Source organism: Heterocephalus glaber, unplaced genomic scaffold (genome assembly GCF_053883595.1).
Source record: "Heterocephalus glaber isolate CG9 unplaced genomic scaffold, H.glaber_assembly_v1.0 deba00000470, whole genome shotgun sequence".
Lineage (NCBI taxonomy): Eukaryota > Metazoa > Chordata > Mammalia > Rodentia > Bathyergidae > Heterocephalus > Heterocephalus glaber.
The window spans coordinates 18,169,324-18,195,804 of NW_028258145.1; the positions used below are offsets into that span (position 1 = coordinate 18,169,324).

The 26,481-nt window shown below is 38.1% G+C and overlaps 1 protein-coding gene across 6 annotated transcripts in view; it reads right to left on the bottom strand.

The window, feature by feature from the left end:
* Dnah6 (dynein axonemal heavy chain 6) overlaps positions 1 to 26,481 on the bottom strand; it is a 243,015-nt gene that overhangs the window by 86,943 nt on the left and 129,591 nt on the right. For 5 of the 6 annotated variants that reach the window (XM_087204323.1, XM_087204324.1, XM_087204322.1 and 2 more), the window contains 11 exons: positions 25,985 to 26,133; positions 24,074 to 24,181; positions 21,625 to 22,180; positions 20,766 to 20,888; positions 19,842 to 20,030; positions 19,150 to 19,293; positions 16,226 to 16,447; positions 15,306 to 15,453; positions 12,722 to 12,879; positions 7,837 to 7,968; positions 1,352 to 1,523 (listed from right to left, as the gene is read on the bottom strand). In XM_087204323.1, the coding sequence (XP_087060449.1) occupies positions 1,352 to 1,523; positions 7,837 to 7,968; positions 12,722 to 12,879; positions 15,306 to 15,453; positions 16,226 to 16,447; positions 19,150 to 19,293; positions 19,842 to 20,030; positions 20,766 to 20,888; positions 21,625 to 22,180; positions 24,074 to 24,181; positions 25,985 to 26,133 (2,101 nt within the window). The remainder of the gene's footprint in view (positions 1 to 1,351; positions 1,524 to 7,836; positions 7,969 to 12,721; positions 12,880 to 15,305; positions 15,454 to 16,225; positions 16,448 to 19,149; positions 19,294 to 19,841; positions 20,031 to 20,765; positions 20,889 to 21,624; positions 22,181 to 24,073; positions 24,182 to 25,984; positions 26,134 to 26,481) is intronic. The other variant, XM_087204320.1, reaches the window with a different exon arrangement.

Below are 26,481 nucleotides of genomic sequence, written 5' to 3' on the forward strand. Positions count from 1 at the left end.
GGCCTGTCCTCTGAACATTGCTGCATTGAGGATCAAGCCCTCAATGCATGAGTCTTTGGGGGAACACTTCATATTCAAACCATAACAAAAATGACAATAGTTTGGGTTAGAGTGGGATGGATGTAGTGGAGAAAAGTAGTTAGATTTGGGGTATATTTTGAAAGAAAAATCATTAGGATTGATCATGGATCTGGGAAGTTATCAAGGCTTGTGCCCAGAGAAACTAATGGTAGTCCCCTCCAGGGCAGGGGAACATAATGCAGGGGTGGTGGGATAAAGCAAAAATTCAGTTTAGTCATGCGGGGTTTAAGAGGCCCAACTATAGTTGAGTGGGGACACTGAGAAGAATTTTGGATATGTAAATCAGACATTTACATGAGAGGAAGAAGCTGGAGGTAAGCAATCAAGTACTATCACTGAATAAATGGTATAATGCTACAGAACTGACTGAAATTAGATAAAAAGTGGACTGAACGTAGAGCCCTCGGCCCAACATATTGAGGTAGGGAAGAGTTGGAAGAGTCATCCAGACCGACTGAGCAGTGGCAGCCAGAGAAAGAGCAGAGAACCTAGGAGAATGTGTGTCCTGGAACACTGGCGGGGAGGAGAGGCAAGTTGTGCTTAGAAGTTGATGTATAGTCTGAGATCTGATACACTGATTCGATGCAATGGAGAGGTAAACTTGGGAAGAGCAGTTTAGTGCAGTGGCAGGTAGAAAACTTTTATTGGTACACATTAGAGGGAGACCTAGAAGGAGAACGGGACAATGAAGAGGACCATTTATAAGAGGTCTTTCTAGAAACTGTAAAGAAATGGGGGGGGGGAGTTGTTTGTGCTCAGAGAGAAATGAAGCCTACAGAGAATTAATTTTTTAACATTGGAAGTATGACAGCTGTTTTAAAAAGGTTGTTAGGAATGATCCAATAGAACAGGAAATTATAAGAGCAAAATTGGAATAACAAAAACAAAATTCTTGAGATGGGGATGTAATCCAGTACCAGAGGGAGATTGGCACATGATAGGGTTAGGGACAGCACAACCCAAGGACAGAAGATGCCTATTGCCTGGGAGATTTGGAAGATGCGGCAGTTGTGATCTGATTGTTTTTTTTTTTTTTCAGTAAAAGAAAGGTCATCAGCTGGGAGCAGAAAATGGAGGACCCTGGTGGTTAGAAAGAGCTGTGCAATGTTCAGATTGGGATGGGGGTGAAGGATGACTTGGACAGGAACATGCCATGGGGTTTCTAGGTGAGTCACAGACACCTGGGTACACATGCTTCTACCTAGAGGTCTAGAAGTCAATGGAAATGGAAGGAGAATGCAAATCAGAGACTGAGGGTTCAATACACCACCTTGGACACATTTCGATAAATCCCTCAAGTTAAAGACATAGTGGGACTTGGCTGGCGTTGGCAAGAGATCAATACTCATTCTGTTATAAATCTCAACTGAAGCTTCTACTATGTTTGATGCAGTTTGCTTTACAGCTGGTGTGAAGTCACTCAGGAAGCCATTTAAGATGGCCTAGAAGCAGAAATAAAACATGAGAGGGTTAGGAATTTTTTTTTTTACCAAATATTTATCTTTAAAATACTCTCACTCTGATTCTTTTTTTTCTAATAACAACTAGAAAGCTAAATTCCAACAGAAAGATATCATCACGTCAAAACTCTTTTGTTCAGAATATGTTTTCACATTTGGGCTCACTCCTGATTTCTGTGTTGGGATGTCTGACCGGCATTCATGGCTGACATGTGAATATACATGAACCTCTCTAAAGTAACTTAGGCCTTTCCTCACTGTGGGTCCAGAGGTCTTCAGGCAGGATACAAAGTCATCTGGAAATGAATTTAATTCTTCTATAGGCAAATGACAAACAACCCCATAGACTTCATCTTCATGAACATTTAAAAGCGTGACTTGTAAGTATGAACTCTCCCACCCCTCATCCTCAACACAGCAAATGGCCCCACCCTCCTCTGCTCAGACCAGCATCTTGGAGGTCTCTTCTGACACCTCCCATCTCTCCCCCATAGTCAATCTTGAATACACTACTTGAATCTGCCTGCTTCCTTCTCTTTCCTCTGACATCACTCCATTCTGCTTCCCACTCTTTTCCATTTGGACTTCTTCACTTCTTCCTCCATTCACTGGTGTCTCCCACTTCTACTCTCCTCTCCCTTTAACCAGAAAAATCCCATCACCTCTCCCCTTGGCATCCACCTTCCCATGTCTTGCTCACCTCTCTCCTTTCTCCCCATTGCTCACTGTCCCAGTCACACTGGCCTCACTACCTCATGCTTCTTCCTCCCTCGATCTGCACACTTGTTGTTCTTCTTCCCCAACACCCACTCCATGTGGCTGTCTGCTTGGCAGGGACTTTTGCATCCTTCATGGGTTAGGTTATATGTCATCTCTCCAGAGAGGACCTCCTTAGCCATGCAATCAAATATGTCCTCCCATCAGTCTTTCTGATCTCTTACATAATTTACCACCCAGTATAAATATATCCTCCCATCAGGCTCTCTGATCTCTTATATAACTTACCATAATTTTAAAGTATATGTTTATGAACTAGAGCCTAGTTGCCTGAGAATATCATTATAGATTATAAAAATATAAATCCTCTTCAATATTAACCTTGGAGTTACTCATAGGAGGAGCCACCAAATTAATGGCAGAGAAGAAATATTAATACATTTTTTAAAAAATTAATTTTATTGGTACATTTTAGGTATACAATATAATGACATTCATTATTGGAAATTTGCACCTTTACATAATCTCTCCTGGTTCCTATTTTTTCCCCATTCCCCCACCCTTCCTTCAACCCCTACATCCCTCCCTATTTACAAAAACTTTGTTTCCATTTTTTCATTTTCTCATATTAATTCCATTCCCTTCCTTCCTTTCCCATACCCCTTGCACTTCCCCTTCCCCTTTGCCCCTTTTCTTCCTATTTCACATTATCTATTATACCTTTCAGTCCTTATTTACACTTTCAGTTTCTCACACTGGAGGAACTATTCGGTATTTACACGTGTGTCCCATTTATTTCACTTAAGAGTATCGCCTCAATGTGAATCCATTTAGCTATAAATGTCTCTAATTTCTCATTTTTTATGGCTGAGTAGTACTCAACTTTAGAAAAAACCCCACATTTTCTTTATCCAGTCTCCAGTTGATGGGCATTTGGGCTGTTTCCAAGTTTTAGCTATAACAAACCGCACTGCTATGAACATAGGCACACATATATCACTGTGGTATGATTCTTTTAATTCTTTGGTGAAGATACCCAGCAGTGGAATAGCTAGAACAAATGGGACTTCCAGTCCTAGTTCTTTTAGGTATCTCCATACTGATTTCCACAGTGGTTGCACCAGTCTGAACTCCCACCAGCAGTGGAGCAGTGTTCCTCTTTCCCCACAGCCAAACCAGCATTTGTTATTGGTTGATTTCATGATAGCAGCCATTCTTTCTGGGGTGAGGTGGAATCTCAGTGTTGTTTTCATTTGCATCTCTTGAATGACCAGAGATGTTGAACACTTTTTCATGTTTGTTTGCTATTTCTATTTCTTTGCCTGAGAAATGTCTGTTCATTTCAGATGCCTGTTTTTTGCTTGGATCTTTAAATTTGAGAGGTCTGATTTTTTAAAGTTCTTTATAGATTTTAGATAGTAGACTTTTGTCTGAGGAACAATAGATGAAAATTTTTTCCCACATTGTAGGTTGTCTCTTCACATTGTTGGTGGTTTCTCTTGCTGTGCAGAAGGTTTTTAATAAGAAGAGATCCCACTTATTGATTGTTTTTACTAGTTCACAGGCAACTGAGGTTTTGTTCATGATATCTTTTTGTACACTAATAATACAATTGTCACTTAAAAAAACCCTACAAAAAAATTGGAATAGATGGTCTCTACCTCAATCTGATAAAAGCCATCTATGAAAAACCAACAGCCACTATCATGCTAAATGGTCAAAAATTGAAATCCTTCACATTAAAATCAGGAACAAGACAAGGATGTCCACTATCACCACTCCTGTTCAATATAGTCATGGAAATATTAGCCACAATCATACTAAATGGTCAAAAATTGAAATCCTTCACATTAAAATCAGGAACAAGACAAGGATGTCCACTATCACCACTCCTGTTCAATATAGTCATGGAAACATTAGCCACAACAATTAGACAAGAGAAAGAAAAGGAATAAAGAAGGCAAATGGAAGGAAATGAAGAAGTCAAATTGTCATTATTTGCAGATGACATGATACTCTATATAGAAGACCCCAAGAACACCACCAAAAGTCTTCTAGACTTAGTAACCAAATCCAGTAGAGTAGCTGGATACAAGGTCAAAACACAAAGTCAATAGCTTTCCTCTACATGAACAACAGACTCACTGAGACAGAAATAGGGCAAATAATTCCTTTCACAATAGCATCCACGAAACTGAAATACCTAGGAATCACCCTAACAAAAGAAATCAAAGCCCTCTTCTCTGAAAACTATAGCACTCTGAAAAGAGAGATTGAAGATGATATCAGAAAATAGAAAGACATCCCTTGCTCTTGGGTAGGAAGAATCAACATAGTGAAAATGATAATACTTCCAAAACTGCTATATAGATTCAATGCAATCCCAATTGAAATCCCAGCAGCATACTTCATGGACCTTGAGGAAACAATCCAAAAATTCATTTGGAACAAGAAGAGACCTAGAATAGCAAAAGCAATTCTAGGCAGCAGAGACATGGCAAGGGGTATCACAAATCCTAACTTGAAACTATACTACAAAGCTACTGTGATAAAAACAGCATGGTACTGGCAAAGAAACAGATGACCAGTGAGGACCAGTGGAACAGATTAGAAGACCCAGAAACAACTCCAGACACACTCAACCACCTCATCTTCAACAAAGGAGCCAAATACCCTCACTGGAGGAAAGATAGCCTCTTTAATAAATGATGCTGGAAAAATTGGGTTTCAACTTGCCAAAGATTAAAACTAGATCTACATCTCTCACCATGCACTAAACTAAAATTGAGAAGAATTAAAGATCTAAATATTAATACAGAAATGCTGAACCGGCTGGAACAGAGATTACATATTAATGGTTTTGAGGTATTTCTTATGACTTTTGATTTTGGTCTCATATATAAAATATTTTGAAATAAACTGAATTATTTGTTTTCAGTGGACCTCCTGATGAACATTAGTCTCAAAAGCTTATGCAACTATCTGTATTTTGAGGTACACTCTGTCTGGGTCCCTGACATGAATTTAATATTTTCCACATGGCCAGTAGTTTGGGTAGGAGCATCCCAAAGCCAGTTGTCTAATATGATGAAAATATGGTCATCGGTCTTTGTGATAAAAAATAGACATGTTGAAATAAATGAATATATATATATATAAGTGGACAAGGAAGAATATATATATTTATATATATACATATGCATGTATATAAACACATATTATAAATATGAAAAAAGTTCCAGCCTGTCTATTTTTTATCATGTAAATAAAATACAATTTATAACATGGATCCTATAACTGTGTGTATATGTGTATATCTCATCCACTGTTTATTATCTGTCTCCATGATGGAAGTTCCATGAAGCCAGAGATGTCATCTGTTTTATTAAAAATAGTACACTAACATCTGGCATATGGTAGGTGCTCGATAAATGTCTGTTTAATGAGTGAGTTAATGGCTATTAAACTGGTATTCATAAATGAAAATTAGCATTTCATTATAGAAGTTTCCTAAAGTCACAGCTTGGTGTTTTACCTATAGGTCTGGTTATAACATGTTTTACAACTTTGCAAAGCTCCCACTAAGACTATGTACACAAAATATAGCCATAATTCTCACAGTTGGGGAGGATGCTTTGGCATGAAGATATTATTAGTATTTTATAGAACCGATCATGGTTTTCAATTACTGCTTTACATCTTTCTAATGAGAAGTTACATTTAGTGACACCATCATCAATTTCATTTGTTGTGTTTTCTTTAGTTTACCCTTAGAACGTATACTGATGCATATTTTGGCAAATAAATTTCTGATAAATAAACAGTCAGGTGTGTATAAGCTGTGATTCAAGGAAGAATCCCCTATAACATACATCTTCTAAGTCTGTGAAAACCATGACTGGTCATAAGTGATATGTGCTCTGCATGTATGTACGGCTGGACTAACTTGCAACAGAGAATTAGAGAGATTAAAGTCATACCACAGACTGCCTTAAAAGTAGTAAATGATTAAAAATATTATGTATATTACATTATACATATAATAATGATATATATTATAGGTTTCTTTTATACAATATAAATAAATCATTTGTTACATATGTTGCTGACAAATTAGCTTATTCCCCTCTTCTTCAGTTCTTCCTCCTCTATCCATTGACAATGGGCAGGGCAAGTGAGCTATGAATTCTTGAGTTTGAATGTGTTCAAACATGAGATCTATGGGCCTAGAGCAAGTCCTTTTTTTCCTACAAGTGAAATATCCTGTTTGTTCTGGTAATGAGGGAAATACAAATCCCTATCTGAATCCAGACCCATCTAATGGGCCCTAGAATCTGTTCTGGTGCCTCTCATTCCATTTCCACTCATAGCTTGCATAAATTTTAATTATAAGTCTGTAAGTTACAGGGCGAAGAGGCAGCTCCATCCCAGCCTGTGCTTGCTGGATGATGTTCCTATGAGTGACACATTCCCATAGTTGAGACAATCCCACAAGAGGCTGAGGGTTAGGGACAATTTCTTTTCTAGGAATCAGCCTCCACCTTTTCCTTCTCACTCAAGAAAGTATTTTGGAATGAGTGAATATGACATTTTTGTAGGTATAACCTTGAATTTGCCTTAACTTTTTAAGAAATGAAGTAATTTGCTAATTCAGCACTTTTAAAATTAAGCATAAGTTACTTGGGGCACCTTCAGTACTCACTACATCACTACACCCCATGAGTGTGTCTGTATCACATGGTTAGGAATTTCTCACTTCAAACCCCAAAATATAATTTCAATGTAAATATTCTATTCTAAGTAATTGATAGTGGGACTTTAAAATTCTTCTAATGGCTGTGGTCATCCCCATTGCTGCTTAATGTCTTGTTCTATACTTTGGTACTTAATTGCAAGTGATAGGCTGTCATCTTTTCATATTCTAAAGCACTCTCTTGAAGTTTTTATATATCATTTTGGCATTGGTTCCTAAACAACTTACTGAAATGATTTAGAGTTTATTGAAAATCATTTTCCAGGGATGTAATTTATGCCAGTGTGAACAGAAAAGCCCTCTCCAGGTACTAAAGGTTGATTACTTGATGGCTCTGCTCCTTTCTCTTCCTCCATTGGAAGAAGAGGCTGATGCTGGCAAATGTGGAGGCTCATTTCATCATTCTGCTCAAAATAAGGCTTTACATTTATCAAACACTTGTGTTGAGCACTTACAGGGCAGGTGCCATTATTTCCCTTACATAAAAGACGGGGAAGTAGCCTCCTAGGGAAATTAGTACAGGTGGAAGAAAAGAGTTCACAATTGCAGCAGGAGAGGTGATGTTGAGCTTGAGGTCCCTGGAGTGTCGGGTGTTGTGTCTGGTGCAAGTGGATACACAGGCTTGGAGGTCAGGTCTGAGACCACAAACACAGAAGGCAGAAACAGAAAACAGCTGGGAGCTACTCTACAGGTGCCATGGTTATCTGCTTTCTGCTCAGGAAAAGGATTGATGGACTCACTAGAAACTCACTGAGCCACTTGGTGGGAGCCTTGGAACTCATGTTTTCTTTTTTCCCTCTTGCCTACATTTAAATGCACACTCACCTGAAAAATCTGTTTCAGACTGTGCTCTGAGGGCATGGGGAGGCAGAGCATGCTGAAGTGGCGGATGAAGCGGGGGGTCACAGGGTTGCGGCCTCCTCCTGGAGGTGCACATGCTGACACGATCGTTACATCCTACATGGAGAGAAATCCCCTTGGGTCACCCAGCAGAGACAGAGATAATGAGTCCTATCTTCTCAATGGCAGGACCCACAACCAACATTTTTTGAGGACCTGCCATGAGCCAGCATTGTATTACATCTTTTTACACATTCAGGAACATTACCCACGTGATCACCCCAGGAGGTCACTATTACACTCATTTCATGGATAGGGGAAAAAAACCAGCCGAAGCCCTGGACAGTTAAGTAAGTTGCTCAAGGTCAAACGAGGGGTTGGCAACACCAGACATGCATTTTCACAAGGCCAGTCTGTTTGCAGACTGGGAATGGACTGCAGGTGTGTGAAGACCAGTTAAATCCGGTAGTGGCGAACCTGAGGCACGCGTACTGCAGGGAGCACACAGAGCCCTCTTTGTCAGCACGAGAGCCAAGTCACCTCAGACCTTGAAAGTGGGCAGCTGAAATACTTTTCAAACCTAAAAGTACAAAATCCTACAAGCCATCAGGAAATCTACATGGAATTTTCTAGCATTGTGGCAGCTGCAAAGAAGAATTTTAATAACAGATTTTACAGTTCCATAAGATGGAGAGAACCCTGTGTTTTTTTTTTTTACTTCTCCAGATAAAGCCAAATTTGAAGAACCTGATCTTTCCCGCTTACACTAGTTACATTTTGGAAATCTGGAAATGGACCTATTGGAATTTCAAGAAAGCTCTATCTGGAAAAATAAATCTTTGACCTGTGTGCAACACTTGAGAAGATAGAGAAGACAGAGCATGAAGGGATGACAGAGGACAGCACAGTTGGTAGTTATGAAAATGAAATCCTTAAAGTGTGGAATTCTCTGCGAAATAATTTTAAGTCAGTCAAAGCACTTGGGATTGGTTTTCTTACTTTGGATCATCTTATGTTTGTGAGCAACTGTTTTCGGCTTTGAATTTTATCAAATCTGACACAAGAAACAAACTAACAGGTGACCTGAGGGCTGCATGTGTTGCTTTCAAACTAACAAAGTATGAGCCAAGATTTGACAAATTATCAGCACAAATACAACAGCAGAGATCACATTAATTGTGTAAAGTACACCAAATGCAAACTTTTACCTTTCAATAAAAAGCTGTTTGTATCATTGAAAGCTCTGTTATTGTGTTTTTAAGACAAAAGATGTTAATAGATGAATTGTTTTTCCAAACTAAAACATCAGTATTCTGGTTTACTTGTAGTGTTGGTGCTTTGCCATAAATATGTGGGTTTTGAGTTGCAGTTCATGTGCCCAGTCTCTAAAAGGTTTGCCATTGCTGAGTTTATCCTGTTGGTGGAACCCACCCAGCAGGTCTGTAAGATGCATGTGTTAGTTTCAGCATTCCAAGAGGACTTGGCTTCAGATAATGGCCATGGAAATGAAAAGAACTAAGTGATTGAAGAAATATTCGTGACAAATGGCTTGTATGTTAGAGAGGAATCCTAGAAGTTGGGCTCTGTTTCCTCCTCCTCCTGGGCTAACTGCACTATTCATTTTATAGGATGGTGGAAGGTTAAATAAATAAGCGGAAGGCACTTAGAAAAGTGCTTGGTATAATTTGTGTTTCTTGTGAGCAAAACTACTCACCCCATCTTGACCCCATTCCAGAACAGAATCAGGGGAGTCAACCTGGGTTCTCTTTTTCCTCTGACTCCACACCCTAGAAGTGCTTTTGATCTGCCTCCTCAACCCCACTGGCTGCACATTTCACCACACTGAGTTCTGACCCTCAACTCTTCTCCTCTGAGATCCTACACTTCCTTCGGTCTGGCCTCCTTCCTAGCCCATCCCTCCCCTGCAGCTGAGGGCATCGTCCCAGAACATTTCCTTCAGAGACTCCCATCACTTACAGGATACATACACGATCCTCATGAAAGCTTTCTGGGATGTGACATCTGTATCTCCTGCTGCTCTGTGGCTCACACTTCACACCAGTATAGTATTTCATATTCCCTGCTTCTGAGGTGTAAAGTGCTCCCTTTGCTCTGACTTCATCTGCCTTCATAATCCTGCTCCCAGATCATCTCCTTTGGGAAGGCTTCCTTCATCTGTCACCCAGCCCTCATTCCTACCTCTTTCTTGCCTCTCCCACTAATTAGTTGGCACTGTGAATGTTTGTCTACTCTCCAAAGTTGAGCTCTTTGGGAGGCAAGGTCTGTTTCACAGGAGACCAAATAAGATGTTTTTCTTTATAACTAACTCAATGCTATTGGGCTATTAGCAGCAGAAAATGGTCTAAAACAGAAAACTTACTAAGAAGTGAAGCTGTTCATTAATGAGTATCTGAAGAAGTGCAAACAGCTTTAATACTGGATAATGAGCAGAGGTTGGAAGAGTCTGGAGGACACGACTAGAGAAAACCTAGAGAGATGTAAACAGAGAAGTACAAGGGCTTCTGGTGAGGGCTCAGGAGATAAGATTGGGAACTAGTCTCAGATGGAAACGGGGATCCTATAAAAACTGGAGTGGAAAATGGAGACATCCTTGTCACACTATTGCAAAGAATTTGGGTAAACTGTGTCCATGTCCTCCTGCTTTATGAAAGACTGGGTTAAAGAATGATGAAAAACTGGTGAAGGAAATTTCTAAACAAATTATAGAGATGCTTTTGGCCATTGTCTTAGTTACTTTTCTTGTTGCTGAGACAAAGTACTCAACATTCAAAGTTAAAGGAGGAAAGGTTTATTGGGCTCACAGTTTGTAGAGGTTTCAGTTCATAGTTGGCTGGCTCCAAGGCAGGGTGGCGTAGCAGAGGGGCCTCACAGGGGAGAAAAAAGAGTTCATAGCATGGAAAGTGGAAGGCAGGAGGCAGCAAAACAGCAAGCTGCAGCCTCCTTTGTGTCCCTTATATCCTTTCTAGGCTACACACCCTTAGGGCAGGTAGCACTCACACCCAGGGTGGGCCTTCCCATTATCCACATCCAGAACTATGCCAAACCAGTCAGTGGACTAATTTAGTAATCACACTTTCTTGATCTGAGCATCACACATTTCATTCTAGCATCATACACTCTAGACCCCGCCACCTCTGAAAAGCCCACCTATGACTCCATGAGGCTTTGGGGGGACATCTAGACACAAGCCAGAACAGCCACTTTCAGTGTGATTAGAAGGCAAAGGGAAACACAATAGAAAGATTTGGAAAATTTACAGCCTGATCAGGGAAGGAGAAAAGGAAAAACTAATAAGTAGCTATTTGCTAAGTAAATTAGCAGGGATGCTAATTGTCAAGAGATGAGACAGAAGCCCAGAGGACATCTCAGAAGCTTGTGATGGTGCCTGGCTCAGAAGCTGCCAAGGCAGAGCTGTTTCAGGGAAGGGCTGGGAGACTTTCCATGGGCTCACTGCCCAGGGCCACTTCAGCATGCTGCTCTTTGTTTTCCAAAGGAACACCCCACAGAGGCTGCAGCCATGGTTCAAATGGGCCCAGGCACCACTCAGACTGTGATAGACCTGGTGTCCACATGCTGCTGGTCCTGTAAGTTACAGAATGCAGGAGTTATAGGTTCACAGTGGTTTCCACGAAAGGCCACCAGCACTGTGCCACACCTGCCTAGTCAGGCTATGGCCATCGGCCTGCAGCCCAAGAGAGTACCTATGTGGCTCTGACCAGCAAAGCTGTGTGGGCAGAACTGCCTGAGGCCTTAGGAAGTCCATGCCTTCCCATATGGGCACAGGCTCCAGACTTGGAGCTGTAAGATTTAAAGTCTTCCTTGCTAGGTTTTAGACTTACTTTGGGCGAGTTATGTCTTCCTACTTGCCTATTCTTTCATTTTGGAATGGGAATGTACACCCTGTGCTTGTCTCACCATTGTATATTGGGAGTACAGAATCTGTTTTAATTTTACAGGCTCTCAGCTGGGAGGAGTTTGCCTTGAGTCACTGATGAAACTTTGGACTTTTCAATTGATGCTGGAATGAGTTAAGACTTGGGACTATTTGGATGGAGTGTTGTACGTGAAAAGGACATGAGTTTGGAGGACTGGGATGAAATAGTTTGAATATGGTTTTACCTCCATCAATCAGGTTGTAATTAATTCCCACAAGGTGGAAACATGATCTGCCTGTGATATTTAGGTATGGAGCTTTTGGGAGGTGATTTTAGGGGTAGATAAGGTCTTCAGGGTGGAACCCTGGTGGAACCCTTATAAGAAAAGGGGAGATTGGAATGGGGAAAAAATAAGAACCAAGATGCATCATGTAAAGGTACAAGTTCCCAATGAGAAATGTAAATGTGTTGTATACTTAAAATGTACCAATAAAAGAATTTAAAAAAATTAGAAAAGGGGAGACTGGAAGATACACACACACACACACACACACACACACACACACACACTCCTTGTCTCTTGCCTTGCATACCCTGCACTACTCTGGGACACTGACAGTGAGAAACCACTTGCCCTTGGATCAGAACTATAAACCAGAATAAACCTTTTTTCTTTATAATTTACCCAGTCTGTGGTATTGTGTTCTTAGTAATAGAAAACAGACTAATAAAACCATGGGAACATATAGGGAGAAGATAACCATCTATAAGCCAAGGAAGAAAGCCTTCCAAGAAACTAATTTTACTGACATTTTGACCTTGGGTGTTGGTCTAGCCTTCAGAATTGTGAGGAAATAGGTTGTTTGAGTCACCTAGGCTGTGGCACTTTTTAATGGCAGTCCTAGCAAACTAATAACCACATTTCCTTGTCATTTATATCTGAACACACCAAGAAATATAAAACCTAAAGTAACCTGTATATCTTTCCAAAAGAGTTTGTTTCTGTCATAGAATCCTCCAAAATCCTGATACTGCCGAAGTAATTCAATTGGAGGCTGAGAGCCATAGCGATCCAGTCTGGGCATGTTCAAGTCATCAACAAAAATCACAACTTGTTTGTTTCCTGGTGCTCCTGGAGAAGTAAAAGGAATTCAGTTTAAGAATTATGATACACACTTAGAAAATGTAAAGACGAAGTGGCTATGGTTTGAATATGGTTCGAATGTGGTTTGTCCCCACCAAAACTCATGTTGAGGCTTGGTCCCCAAGGTCATGATGTTGAGAGATGGTGGAGCCTTTAAGAGGCATTTGGGGCCATGAGGCTCTGCCTGGGGGGATGGACTGATGTTTGTTATCATGGGAATGGGTTAGGTACTGCAGGCCTTTGGTCTCCCTTTTCTGTCTTATGTATATCTGTTTGCTCTTTTTTTTTTTTTTTTTTTTTTTTTTGCCATGAATTGAAGCTATATGAGGCCCACACCAGAAGCTCCTGGACTTCCAGGACTCTGAGTTAAAGAAACCTCTTTTCTTTGTAAATTACTCAGTCTCAGGTTTTCTGTTATAGCAACAGAAAACAGAAGATCAGGTATGGGTTTGGATTCAGTGATACCCAGAGAGTCAATAATGAGTGTAGTTTTGTGCTTAGGAGTGAGGAAGACCTCAGAAGGATCCCATTCTGAGGATCTCAGACCTCTCTCTGGTCCCATCTCCTGCAAGGAGACATAGATCTGGCCAAGGTGCCCATATTGTCTGTCAGCTGGTCCATCACCCTCACCCTCAGAACACATGACAATGGCAGCTCTCTAGTGAGGTCTGGACCTTCCTCAGTCCCAGCCCCACTCACCATCCTCACCAATGCAAGGCCTGGGGAAGGGTGAGGGAGGCCATTTTCTTTCCACAGTAGAAAGCAGAAAAATGCTGAAATGTTTCCTTTCATAAATGCCATCTACCACCCTTACAGGGAAAATAAGGTTTGATATTCAGAGGTGTCCCAGTCCCATCAAAGAGGAATCTAGAAGAGTGGAGCTGCACAGGGCTATATGTAAAGAAAACCAACAAATATACTCATCAGAAAAAAAACACAGAAAAACTTACTCTGGCATCTGGTGCTTGAGACTGATGGGCACATAGTCAAATCCCTGTGGTTGGGATTAAGTATGGGAGGGTAACTCTAAGTACAGGAACTGTTACAAACTCCAGTGAGAGGCAAGAGGATGTAGTGCTGGAGGATGGGACTGAATGGAGGTTGAGATCTTGATTCCTAGTCTCAGGGAGCCTTCCCATGGAGAGGCTGGTGCCCAATCTGCATACAGGTCTTTTAGGAGTCCTTCATAAGAACTTGCTCCTGAAAGCCTGCTTCCAGACAGCACAGGCAGACATTCAGTGTTGACTAGAGAAGTAAGGAGCATCCACAAAGAGGCCCACCTAAGTGTCAGGTAGGGAGAAGCCAGCTGTCCTTCTCTTCTTCTTCCATCCCGACACATCAGGGACAGTGAGGGAGAATAAATAACATCCCATGTCCCCCTCTACTTCCTGTAGCTGGAGCCACAAAATGGCTATGATAGAGGAGAGGGTGTGCTTTAAATTAAGTTTTGGGATGAAGTTTTATATTGGCCAGATCCAAACTAAACATATACTAAAAACGAACCAACCAACCAACCAACAAACTCAAAATACCCAAAAGTGACCAGAAAGCTATACTATTTACCTAACTAACAAAGGAAGGTGAGGGAGATACCAAAACCTGGCAGAAAGTGCTGACTGAAGAAAAAACCCAAAGAACTCCACGTCTTTTTGCCACTGAGTTCAGAAGCTCAATACATTAGACATAAAGAAATTTGATGGTTTTGAATAAAGAGAAATCAATTCAGGTTTGAAGAGTGTGGAGAGAGGGAAACCACGAAGAGGCAGAAATTGAGGATGTTCTGGGTTGAAGATGATAGAAATAAATGATTTGGTTTTTAACAGAAAGCTATGTAGATGTCTAGCACTGGAAAATGTATTAACAGAATCGCTTTGCTATTGTTAAAATACATTTTTTTCTTCATCAAAACTCATGTTGAGATGTCCTCAATGTAACAATGTTGAGAAGTGCTAGGGTCTTTAAGAGGGATTAGTATTTTTTTCTTGGAAATAGTTCTTGCTCGCAGGACCGGATTGGTTACCTTGAGAGTTATAAAGCCGGTTTGGCTTTCCTAGGTTTCTCTCTTTCTCTTCCACCACATGATCTCTCTCTCTCTCTCCTCTCTCTCTCTGTCTCTCTCTCTCTCTCTGTCTCTCTCTCTCATCTCCTTCTTCCCCATGATGCTATCTACCACAAAGCCTTCACAAGAAGCTGATGCCAGCACCATGCTATTGGACCTCCATGACTGTGAACTAAATAAACCTCTCTTCTTCATAAAGTGGATGGTCTCTGCTATTTTATTATAGTGACACAAATCAGTACAAGTCATGCCTTTACAAATCAATTAAGCAAAGAAAATATCTAATTTATTACATGCATTATTTATGAAATTTATTAGCTTAAAAATAATGCATGCAGAATAAATTAATTCTTACCTAGAATATTTTTTCTTTTTCTTTCCAGTTTTGACTCAATGATCTCTTGTATTCTTGCAGATGAAGTTTGTGCAGAAAAATTTAGATAAACGGGGACATAGCCAGCTGATTCTTGAATTCTATTTAGCAATCCTTTTGCAATAACAGACTTTAAAATTAAAAATTTTAATTGATTTCACATTTGACACAATATTTTTCAGTAGTCTAAATCAATAATAATCCAGAACAATAAGTAACAAATAAGCTAAAAGGAATCCAGGCTGAAATACCTGCTATTCTCCAATTTACTGGGCATTCCACTTAGTTATTTATATTTATCAGAGCCAAAGAAATATTCTAATCAGCCTATATCATCATAAAGTTTTGTTTTATTTTTATACCAAAATCCATCTTGGTTGCTATCCAAATCAACTTGATAGTGAGAGTCACAGAAAGATCCACCTTTCTTTTAGAAATAATTTAGAGGGGAATGAATTCCTGTTTGTTTGAAATACTCCCAAACATTTTCCCTCTATATTTTTTCCAAAAACATTAATAACACACCATTGCTGTATCAGATAAGGGACAGGCAGGCCTTCAATGGTCTTTTGGGGACACAAACTATTCTGGCCAATTCCCACCCAACCAGTGTAGCAGTAGCTCCAGAAATACCAATGAATGCAATTTAGAAGCGCTTAAACACAAAGACTGGTCTGTAAGGTCCCATGGTTTATATAAAAGTAACCCAATCATTTATTCAAAAATTGGCAAACTTTGGAATAATTTATAGGATTGGTATATATTTAGCATAGCTACATTCTCGACAAAGATAAAAATAAAGTTTCTCTGAGAAATAATGTGTTGTTTCTGGTGCTGATAATTCTACATCCACCATGCCCTTATTTTTGGACAGAACTTCTTGTTTCATACTGGTTTCCTACCTTGCCAACTCCAGTAATTCCAGTAAACAACACTGAATGCTTGACAGCCAGTAATTTCTCCATTAGATACCCAAAGCGCACTGTGTCAGTTGTGGGGACAAGCATTTCAAAAAATGGAACATCTCGGCTGTACTTGAAGGTAGGTATGATTCGTTCCCAAGGATCCAGCCGCTTGGTGTCAAAGTCCATGTGAATGCTCCACAGATCACCAGAACTGGGAAGCTAAAGTATGAAATTAAATGCCACTTTCAATAGGCAATAAGCCACACTGTCATGGGGCAATAGGTACAAGAAGTGTGATCAAGGAATTCATTGAATATTTAAATTTAAAAATCCATTAATTTTATCGTAAAAATTCATTTTTTGTCAGAATTTTGAGTCCAGTTCAGAGTTTTTATATATGTAGATATTAATGTAATCCCTGGATCAAGATGGCCAGCTTTTTAAACTAGCATATACAACCTTGAAAGTCTTTTTCTTTCCCTTCTTTGTTAATACCAGCTACACCCATATCCTCCTCTGAGATAATCATCAGTTTATTTGTTCTATCTTTTTGTCAGTACCATTTTTGTCTCATTATTGTTGCTTTAAAAATCATGTAGTTTAAGTTCTTCAAAGTATTTTTTCTTTTTTTAAAAGATTATCTTACTTATTATAAGTCATATTTTCATACAAATTTTAGAATGAGACTGTCAGTTTCATAAAGACATCTGTTGGGGTTTTGGAATTGGAATTGCCTTGAATATTCAGAATATACTGGGGAGAACAGACCTTCATAATAAGGAACATTCTAGTCCATGAACATATAACGTATCTTTTTTTGTTTAGCCCTTTTAAAGTTTCTTCCCGTAAAGTTTGGTAGTTTTATGCACAAGTCTTTTACTTCTTTCATTAAATTTCTTCCTAAGTATTTGATATTTTGTTGCTATCATAAATTGTATTGCTTTAAAATTAACTTTTTGTGGGTCTTATATCCAGTGGCTTTGATAACATACTTAATAATTCTAATAATTTACCTGTGTATTATTTAGGGTTTTCTACATATTCAGCTTTGTTTCCTGTAAACGATGGTTTTACTTCTTCCTTTCCGAAGTTTATGTGTTTTATCTCTTTTTCTTGCCTTTTTTCACTGGCTTGGATCTCCAACATAGTGCTAAGTAACTCAATCCATCATTCATTTAGCATAGACTGGTTGGTAATAGTTGTAAGGAAGAGGTTCTCTGTCTTTTCTACTTATTTATTTAGTTATGCATAATTTTATCATCAGTATAATCTCAGGTTTTTATTTCCTTCTAAGGGTTATAATCCTATATTATCAGTATTTATTTTGATGCTTAAATCTACCGAGTTTTGACTAGTTGGAGTTCTTTCACATTGGGTTCCATGTTCTTTTGGGATTTCCCATCATTCTTTGGGCACATCATTACCATCTGACACGAGACATTATAGGCACAGTTTGTACTTGCCCTGCCCCTGTCTTGGAAACAATTATTTCACTAAGGATCTTCAGTTCCCTTTAGTGCAGAATAGTATTTAGAAATTACCATGCTAGGTATGTACATTGCTATTGAGGTGTTGTTTCTAACTCCTCTCAATGCACAGAACTAAGAAATTAATGTATATATGAATATACGTCCTCCTTGATTTATGACAGGGTTATTTCTAATCTGATAACCTTGTGCTAAACTTATAAAGATGTCATAAATTGAAAATACTTCTAATACACCTGAACTACTGAGTGTCATAACTTAGCTTATCCTACCTTAAACGTCCTCACAATGCTTATATTAGTACATAGTTGGGAAAAATAATCTAATGTAATGCTTATTTTATATAAAGTGCTAAATAGCTCCTGTAATTTATTGAATATTGTAGTATAAGTGAAAAACAGAGTGGTTAGGTGTGTACACTTTTGCACCACCACACACTCAAAATGGTTCCATCATAAATTGGGGTGTGTGTGTGTGTATGTGTGTGTATGTGTGTACACAAATGCATATATCCTCTGTATCCATGGGTTCTGTATCTACAGATTCAATCAATTACAGATCAAAAGTATTTGGTAAAGAACCTGCATCTATACTGGACATGTATAGACTTTTTCTTGGTATTATTCCCTAAACAGTACAGTCTACTAACTGTTTACATAGCATTTCGTTGTACTAGGTGTTAAAGTAATCTGGCAATGATTTAAAGTACAATAGAGGATTTTATAGGTTATATGCAAACACTACAGGATTTTATTGAAGGGACATAATTATCTGTTGATTTTGGCATCCATGGGGGGACTCCTAGAACCTTAATCCCCCACGAATATTGAAGGACAACTGTAGACACATAGTAATTTCATACAGTTATATGTATGTGAGGTGATATTTTGAAAACCTACAAATACTGATGCTTCCATTTTCAATCCAATAACACAAGGTGCATTTTAATCTTTTTCTTCCATATTTGTAAATCCCTTCTCTAACAGTGAGAAATCTCAATATATTCACTCATTTTCTCAATCTTAGAATGTACAGAAAATCTTTCAGAAGTACTAACCTATCACATTATAAAATATCAATTTATTAATTAGAATTCAATATTCACTGATAGTAGGGAGTTTTTTTCCCCCTGGTACCGGGGATCAAACTCAGGACCTTGCACTTGCCAGGCAGGCTTGGAGCTACTGAACTACATCCCCACCAATAGAGAGTTTTTAAAAATAGACTCTACACTTTATTTTCTTAGGCTGAGAAAGAACCTCTAAATTACAAATAATAAAATAAACGCTATCTATGGTTTAAAAAGTGACTAACATAAAATATCTCTCAGTGAACAATTTATTTTTATAATGGAATTAAGGTTTTTAAAGCTTTATTCTTAAAATTTAATTTTGATGACTCAAAATTATAATGCTAAATTTATTTTGTTCTTACCCTGGCATCAGGATTATCATCAAATTGTGTTCTAATAAATGTATCAAAAGAGTCCCAATAGTTTTCAGTTAAGTTTCCACCCACAGACCATAAATAACAGAATACAAAAGTCTGACATATCATAGTGTTCAGTTTGGTTTTCTCCTGGAAAAATAAAGAGAAATATTTTTAATATTTTATATATAAACATACAAAGAATCATAAGTTGAAAGGTCTAAAGAATTCTTTTATTTAAATTCACAATTTTAAAAATGGGAACAGTTCATATTTCATTCAATGGCTCACAGAGTGGTTTCATTATCTACATAACTGAATACTGATGAGAAAATGAACAGCAAAACATGTAGGAAAGATAGTACAAGGCTGTCTTTCCAGTGTCTACTACAATTTCTTTTTAGTGCCTGCATGAAGGCATTTAAGAACACTGAGAAAATCTTGGACTGGGAATGTACTGTAGACTGCAAGGGAACTGAAAATTGAGTAGAGAAATAAACAAGAGGGTCTCTAAGATTCCTTCTAACATTCCTTCCTCAAGATTCTATGAATCTAATCATAAATATTAGTTCTCTGGAAAATTAACATGAAAACCAAATGATCAGATTTCAGATTACTTGGGGTTATATATGTACAAAGAATCTATAAAATAATATAATTTTCTTAGGTTCATAGAAGGAAGCAAAGCCTTCAAATACCATTGACAAGTTAACTCCATCTTTGCCAAATAGCAAAGACTCCAATAAGCAACAGAGTGTAGTAACTTTGCTGATGTCCACTTGTGGAATTGCTTGGTTGCACTTTTTATTGATAAAATTTAAGCCTTCATCAACATAACATTGGAAGAGGTTCAATATATATCCTTGGGTTTCCTCGTTCAGCTGAAACTGAAATAAGCAAATAAGGTTTTAGGAAGATCAGATAAAACACCTCGCAAGCACAAGGGCCTGAGTTCAATCCCTGGTACCAAAAAAAAAAAAAAAAAAAAAATTAGACAAAACATGATTCAGTTTGGAAAACAGTTGGTTAAAATCTGTACATTTCAATATATTCAGTAATCTTTAAATCAAAGAATATGAACATCAGAAAACATGAAATAAATTTTAAGGAAAGCTTTTATGATTAGGAAGGGACAAATGCAGGAGATTCTGGGTATCTGAGAATGTTTTACTTCTTGCCTTAATCATGGGTACACAGGGGCTCGTTTTATAACTTTTCCTTCAGACTGTCAGCACATATTTCATGCACCTTTCCTCACTGATAATCTTTCATGATTAAGAACAATGAAAAAGAAGAAAGTCTTTTTTCACTGCCCCAGCTCGTTCTAGCAGTGATTTTTAGGGATTTGAGGAAATGGCTTGTGTTTACACTTGAGAGGAACCAGTCTGGGGAGAAGCCGGGAAGGGAAGCAGAAGCAGGAAGCAGAATGACTAGAAGCTAGCAGCAGGTATATAAACATTCCTGGAGGAGCTAGGAATGTCTAGGGAGAAGTACAAGGTAAAACTACAGAATTCCCTCAATGGAGCAGCCCAGTGCTGCCTTAACCTATTGCTATTCATGTATTCCAGGGCAGTGGGAGCCCCAGCAGGTGGAGAAATTGGGATCTGCTCGGTTGCACTTACTCTTACAGAAATATCTTTCATCCAAGTTTTAACACAAGGCATCCATTTCAGTTCTTCAGGATCCACAAACACCATTCCACATCGACTGACTGTTGCAGGGGAGGCAACCCTTAGATCTTGCACCTAAAGTTGAAAACGTTGAACAGGAAACAGGTAATATGATACTTCCCTAATCTTACAACTTCAATGTTAATGATTGATACTTTTAAAGCTTAACACTGAAAGGCTTTGTGGAAGGTAGAGAGAGAACAATAACTAATCAGAAATAAAAGAAGAAATGTTAAACAAGGCATAAGGTGAGGAAATAAAAACATGAGTAGAGAAGAATATGGTCAAATCCTATGGGCAGAAATAGGCATTTTTCCTTTCTTTTCTTCTCTTGACTTTTCTCTTCTTTATTCATTGTTATATCCCAAAACCTAGCCTAATACCTAGCACCATAGGCATACAATCTGTATTTGATGAACAAATAGAGTTGAGTGATATCTTCCATAAGGTTTTGTAGCTTTATTTGGTTGATATCCTTCTTCCAATCCCTCATCAAATATTCACATGATGGTGGAATAATTTATTAATATAAAATATAACAATTTTTAAACTTAGAATTTAAAATTTATATATCTGCCTATGAAAGAGAGCATGCCGAGAAACTGGAAGTTACTATATTTCCTCTTTATAGAGAGGAAAATTTGAGAGACCTTGTCAGAATTGACAGTCTATTTCATAAGGGTAATTTAATGAATTCTTATAAGTAAACAGAACACCAGCACAGATGATAAATGATTCAGCGTGAGAGGAAAAATTTAATGGTAATACCAAATAATGACTAATTTCACTTCACAGCAAGTCAAACATTTACCTCAAACAGCATGTGGATTTGTGGCGTGAGTTTAATCCTTTCACTGTTAGCCAGGCAAAGCATCTTGTTATCATCCAATACTGTATTCATATTTTCAATCCAAAGAGCATCTACTGGTCCATCACTAATGATCCATTTATGGTCTTCTGAAGTATCATTCACAGCTGCTCGAACACTTAGTGCCATCAAACCATCTTTCCATTCCAATGTTATATTATTAACTTCACCATATAATTCACCCATAGTTATTGATTTAGGATTAAGAACATAGGTTTTAACTGCTTGATAAAAGGGATTGCCTAGGTTAAGTTTTTGCAAATTCCCCAAAGTTTCTGCTAGTATTTGGTAAACTGTAGTCTTGCCACCTCCTGTTGGCCCTACTAACATAACACCATGCCTCACAAGCATAGTTTCATAGAACTGGATCACTTTTTTAACCATACATTTCTCAGGTTGAAGGTTTTGTCCATTCATGACATCCACAATTGTTGACTGTAAAATACCATAGTCATGTTCTGGAATATGGACTCCGGGAAAAAGGTCAGATATGATTCCACTGACAAAGCAAAATTAAAATCAATTAGGAACCACTGGTCATTGATATTTCCTCATATTTGTTACAATTAATTGATTCTTTTGAATATGCACAACATGATTTTGCATGTATCAGAACTTTGTACTATTTGAATGTACTATTTGCTGTACCAGAATCTCTATATTTTTTTGTGATGTTTTGTATTACTTTTTCCTCTACAGTAGACAAGTGTTCTTAAGTATAATAGGCACTTCTTGAAGATAAGCAATTATCTCTTATGCGTCTACATTGCCTATGGTACGTAGTATAGTAGCAAACATATAGAAAATGATGAATTTACCAATTTATTTAAAATTATATTTATATCTCTTCTTTTCCAAACAGCATTTATATATAACTCTACATGGATAATTAGAAAAATAAGATGAAGATTAAAATGGAAAATTAGCAGCCAATAAAAAAGGGAAGAAGGGTAAAGTTCACTGCTTGTATGAGAAATAGTTCATAGGAGATGTTTTATGGGAAAAAGAAGATAAATCTCTTCTTTACATTATATACACAAATACATTTGAAATACATTAAAGACCTTATAGAAAACAAAGTACTGGCTAAAAATAGAAGAGATAAATTTTGCAACATTGGGATAAAGAGATGGTTTTAAAAAAGATAGAAAATCTACAACTGTAAAAAAAGTTGATAAAGTGAAAACACCAAACAGACAAAAACAAACTTCTGTGAGATGAAAAGTTTTATGCATAAATTTAAAAAATAAATGAGAGGCTTAAAGAGATATTTCCAATGTTTGTATCAAATATAGTTTATGAATTTCTATAAGAAATAAGTAAAAAGAACAACAGAAAAATGCTCTAAGAATAATAAATAGAAATGGTGAATGAAAATAGGAAAATGATGTATAATGCACTGATAATAAAAAACACATATTAAAATAGGTCACTGTATTTGGGTACGCTTTAAATATTTAAGAGGAAATAGATGTTTTCATGAAATCATTTTATAAATGTAAGAGGGTAAAACTAAAATCTCTTTGGAGAATAACTTCATAGAATTTAATTAAATTAAAAATAGGAAAATGTTATGACCCAGGAAACCTGCTTCCAGGAATCTCTCTTCTAAAATGATCATAAAGGTGCAAATATATGTACATATATAATTAAAAACAAAAACTAAGACAATAAACAACTGCAGGGAAAACAAACAAATAAGATAAATTAATAAAAAAGAAAAAAAATTCAGCAGTGGGTAATATTTATAAAGCTACAATAATTTCTGGACACCCTGGCTCTTTAGTTTAAATTGTATCACCATATAACTATATAGAGAGGATAGGTGGAAGAGAAAATGTGCAATGTATATCTTTGCTTCTCTTTTCTAATTTAATACCTAAAGCTGAAAATCAAGAAATGGCATAAGCATAGGTACTTAGAAGTATGAAGGGAAATTGCAAAATAAGTAAATAAGAGTTGAAAGTCTTTGGGAAGTGGGAATTGGTAAAAGGCAAGGAATTACTGGTTTCCAAATGATTTACTAATTAAATTGTTTTCTTTTTAAAATTATGTATACATGTAATTTGGAAAAAAATGAAAGAGGAAATTAATAAAACAATCACATTTATAAGCCCAACCCTATTTTTTTTCAAGCTAGACATTTCTCTTAGAATAGAAACTTGTAACCAAATGTTAATTTATATAGCACACAACCTAGTGATCAATACTTTGAAAAAAAAGTGATAAAATAATGCTGAAAGTTTGGTGTCTTTATTTTCAACCATTTTTTAAACTATTATAAATATCTCCAGAAAAATGATATTACCTTGTTAGGGATGGAAATAATTGGAGACTATCCTTTTCCTCTATGTGATAGCTATGCTTTATTCTGTAACATACAGAAACTTACCTGAAGAGAAGAGCATCATCTGTTAGAAATTTTGGCAAGTTGGAGTCTCGTAAAGCTCTTATCAATACTACATCTTCACTTAGGTCTGGGTTCTGTCTTTTCAAAGATCTAAATTCAAGGGAATATTTCAGATATCATAAGAACATAAGGTTGAATGTGATTTCCAAAACGCGGGTCAGGGATTCTGCTTGTAGGAAACTGTGGGTCCCCCTTCCCTCATCCCAAGATTTTAGGCAGAGGGAAATCATTTTCCCTTGAGTGCTCAATGTCCATCTCTATCACAACACAGGGACAAGCCCTACCCTAGCAACAGTCTTGAGGAGAATGACAAGGACATCTTCTCAGACACCTTGACCCCTCAACCCAGACTTTATTCATTCCGAGTTTCCAGTCCTCTGAATGCATCATGATGACACATCCCTGTGACTTTCTTTTCCTTTGTCTAGAATGTCCTACCTTGCTCTTTTGCTCACTTTTACTTACCCTTCAAAACCTAGCCCAGTTGCTTCTTTCACTAGAAAGCCCTTCTGCCACAGCCCAGGTGGCTGAAGGGTCCACAGAGTGAGAAATGATGGTGGGAGATTAAGAAAAAACAAAGACAAAGAGATACAAATGTGGGGCCAGGTGGGGCTCTTCTGATGGGAGAAAAAGACCACCAGGCAACTGCAGCACGTATATTTACAGTGGTGAAGATAAGGGAAATGCAGGGGGAGGTAAAAGGGGCTGGTCTGTAGTCAGAGCTAGGAGAGTAGCTAAGGTCTGCAGGACATGACACTTGATCACACTCTGGTGAATGGATGGGAGGAAGACAGTCCTCTTCTCAGCCAGGACTTGTTCCACCATGCCCTCTTGTCACCTGTTCTTCTTCAGTGAGGCCCTGCCTCGACTGTGGGAGGAAGCGAACAAGATGCTTGTTTTTCATTCCACATGGGGCCCTGCCTTATCTGAGGGAGGAGGCAAGTTAGGTCTGGCCATTGTGATCTACAGTGCAGCACTCCCAGTACCCCTCAACTCTCCATCCACTTCTCCAGTGAACCTTGGGTACAGCAACCACACTAAATAGATGACTGCCCACTGGCCAGTGTGGCCCATTGGCCTGGAGTTGTATTCTCTGAGTGTAAATGTATCTGAAACTCTTAGTTCCTAGTCTGTAGATGGCCATCCTGTAAAGGGGAGATGTACTGAATCTGAGAGGTTAAAGGAAAGAATGGGTACAGAGTGCAGAGGGACTTATGCAAAGCACAGGAGCCAGGCAACAGTGGTCCTGGCCATCCCAAGCCTGAGTCAGCAAGTCACAGTCTGAAAAAAAGGACTAGAAAGAGAATCAATGCCCTCACTCTGGGAAAGTTAGATTCCAGATATAGTAATTTCAAGTAGATCTAAAGGGATAAATTGGGGCCCGAAATGAGGAAAGATTCTTGTTTTGCTAGAAAGCAGAGAACAGCTCAGTCTCCAAGTGCACTGTAAAGACAGAGATGGAGTCGACAACTTAAGCCTGAACTGAAAATAGAAAAATGAAGTCTCTTGTAATCTTTGATGCTTTTTAAGGCAACACGTATGACTTGCCTTTTGTAGGTGTACATCAGACTGTGCTTTTTAAATCCAGCCCTCCTGTCTGATGATAGCACAGACTTCTGTACAGCAAAACCAGTGTATGTGAGGAGTTCAGGGGAAATGAAAGTTAGCTGAAGACTACTTGGATCAGGTTCAGTCTGAGGGCAACCACACTGGGACTCACATTGAAGGTCTGTTGCTGAGTCAAGGGAGTGTCACAGGAAGAATGCTAACAATAGCAGCAGATGGCCTTTATTAGTCATTTACTATGGATCAAGTAGTGCTCTAGGAGTTACTCATTTAATGCATTTGACTACATGGCTTGCAATTTCACTCCTGACCACCTTGGTTTCTTACCCAGCCATGACCAGCACAGACTTCACAGCTCTCATGCCAAAGTCATAGTGATCCTGCTGAGAAAGCTGCTCACTGCAGAGCTTATACATCTGAGTCATTTTTCTTGCTAATACTTTACTAGATTCAAATCCTTCAGAATATAGGATTACCTAGAATAGAAAATATAATGCAATGCTTTATATTGTATTTATGGCCACATATTAGCACGATACCAATGTATACAAAGGCTACTCTAGGCATTATACCTTTCCATGTTGTTATCTCATTTAATAAAGGAATATAAAATTTGAAGGGAAAAGACTTCTGTGCCACAGGAAGGTAGCAGGTAGGATATTGTACACAAATACTTGGGCACTGATTCTACTTTCTCTCTGTAGATAAAGATGTCACTTTGGTGACATTTGGTTCAAGGAGTAGCAGAATTCATTTTTTAAAATGTTCACATGGAGGTTGGATGGTATTGCAAGTCTTGAGTACAAAAGCAAGAATTGGGCTTC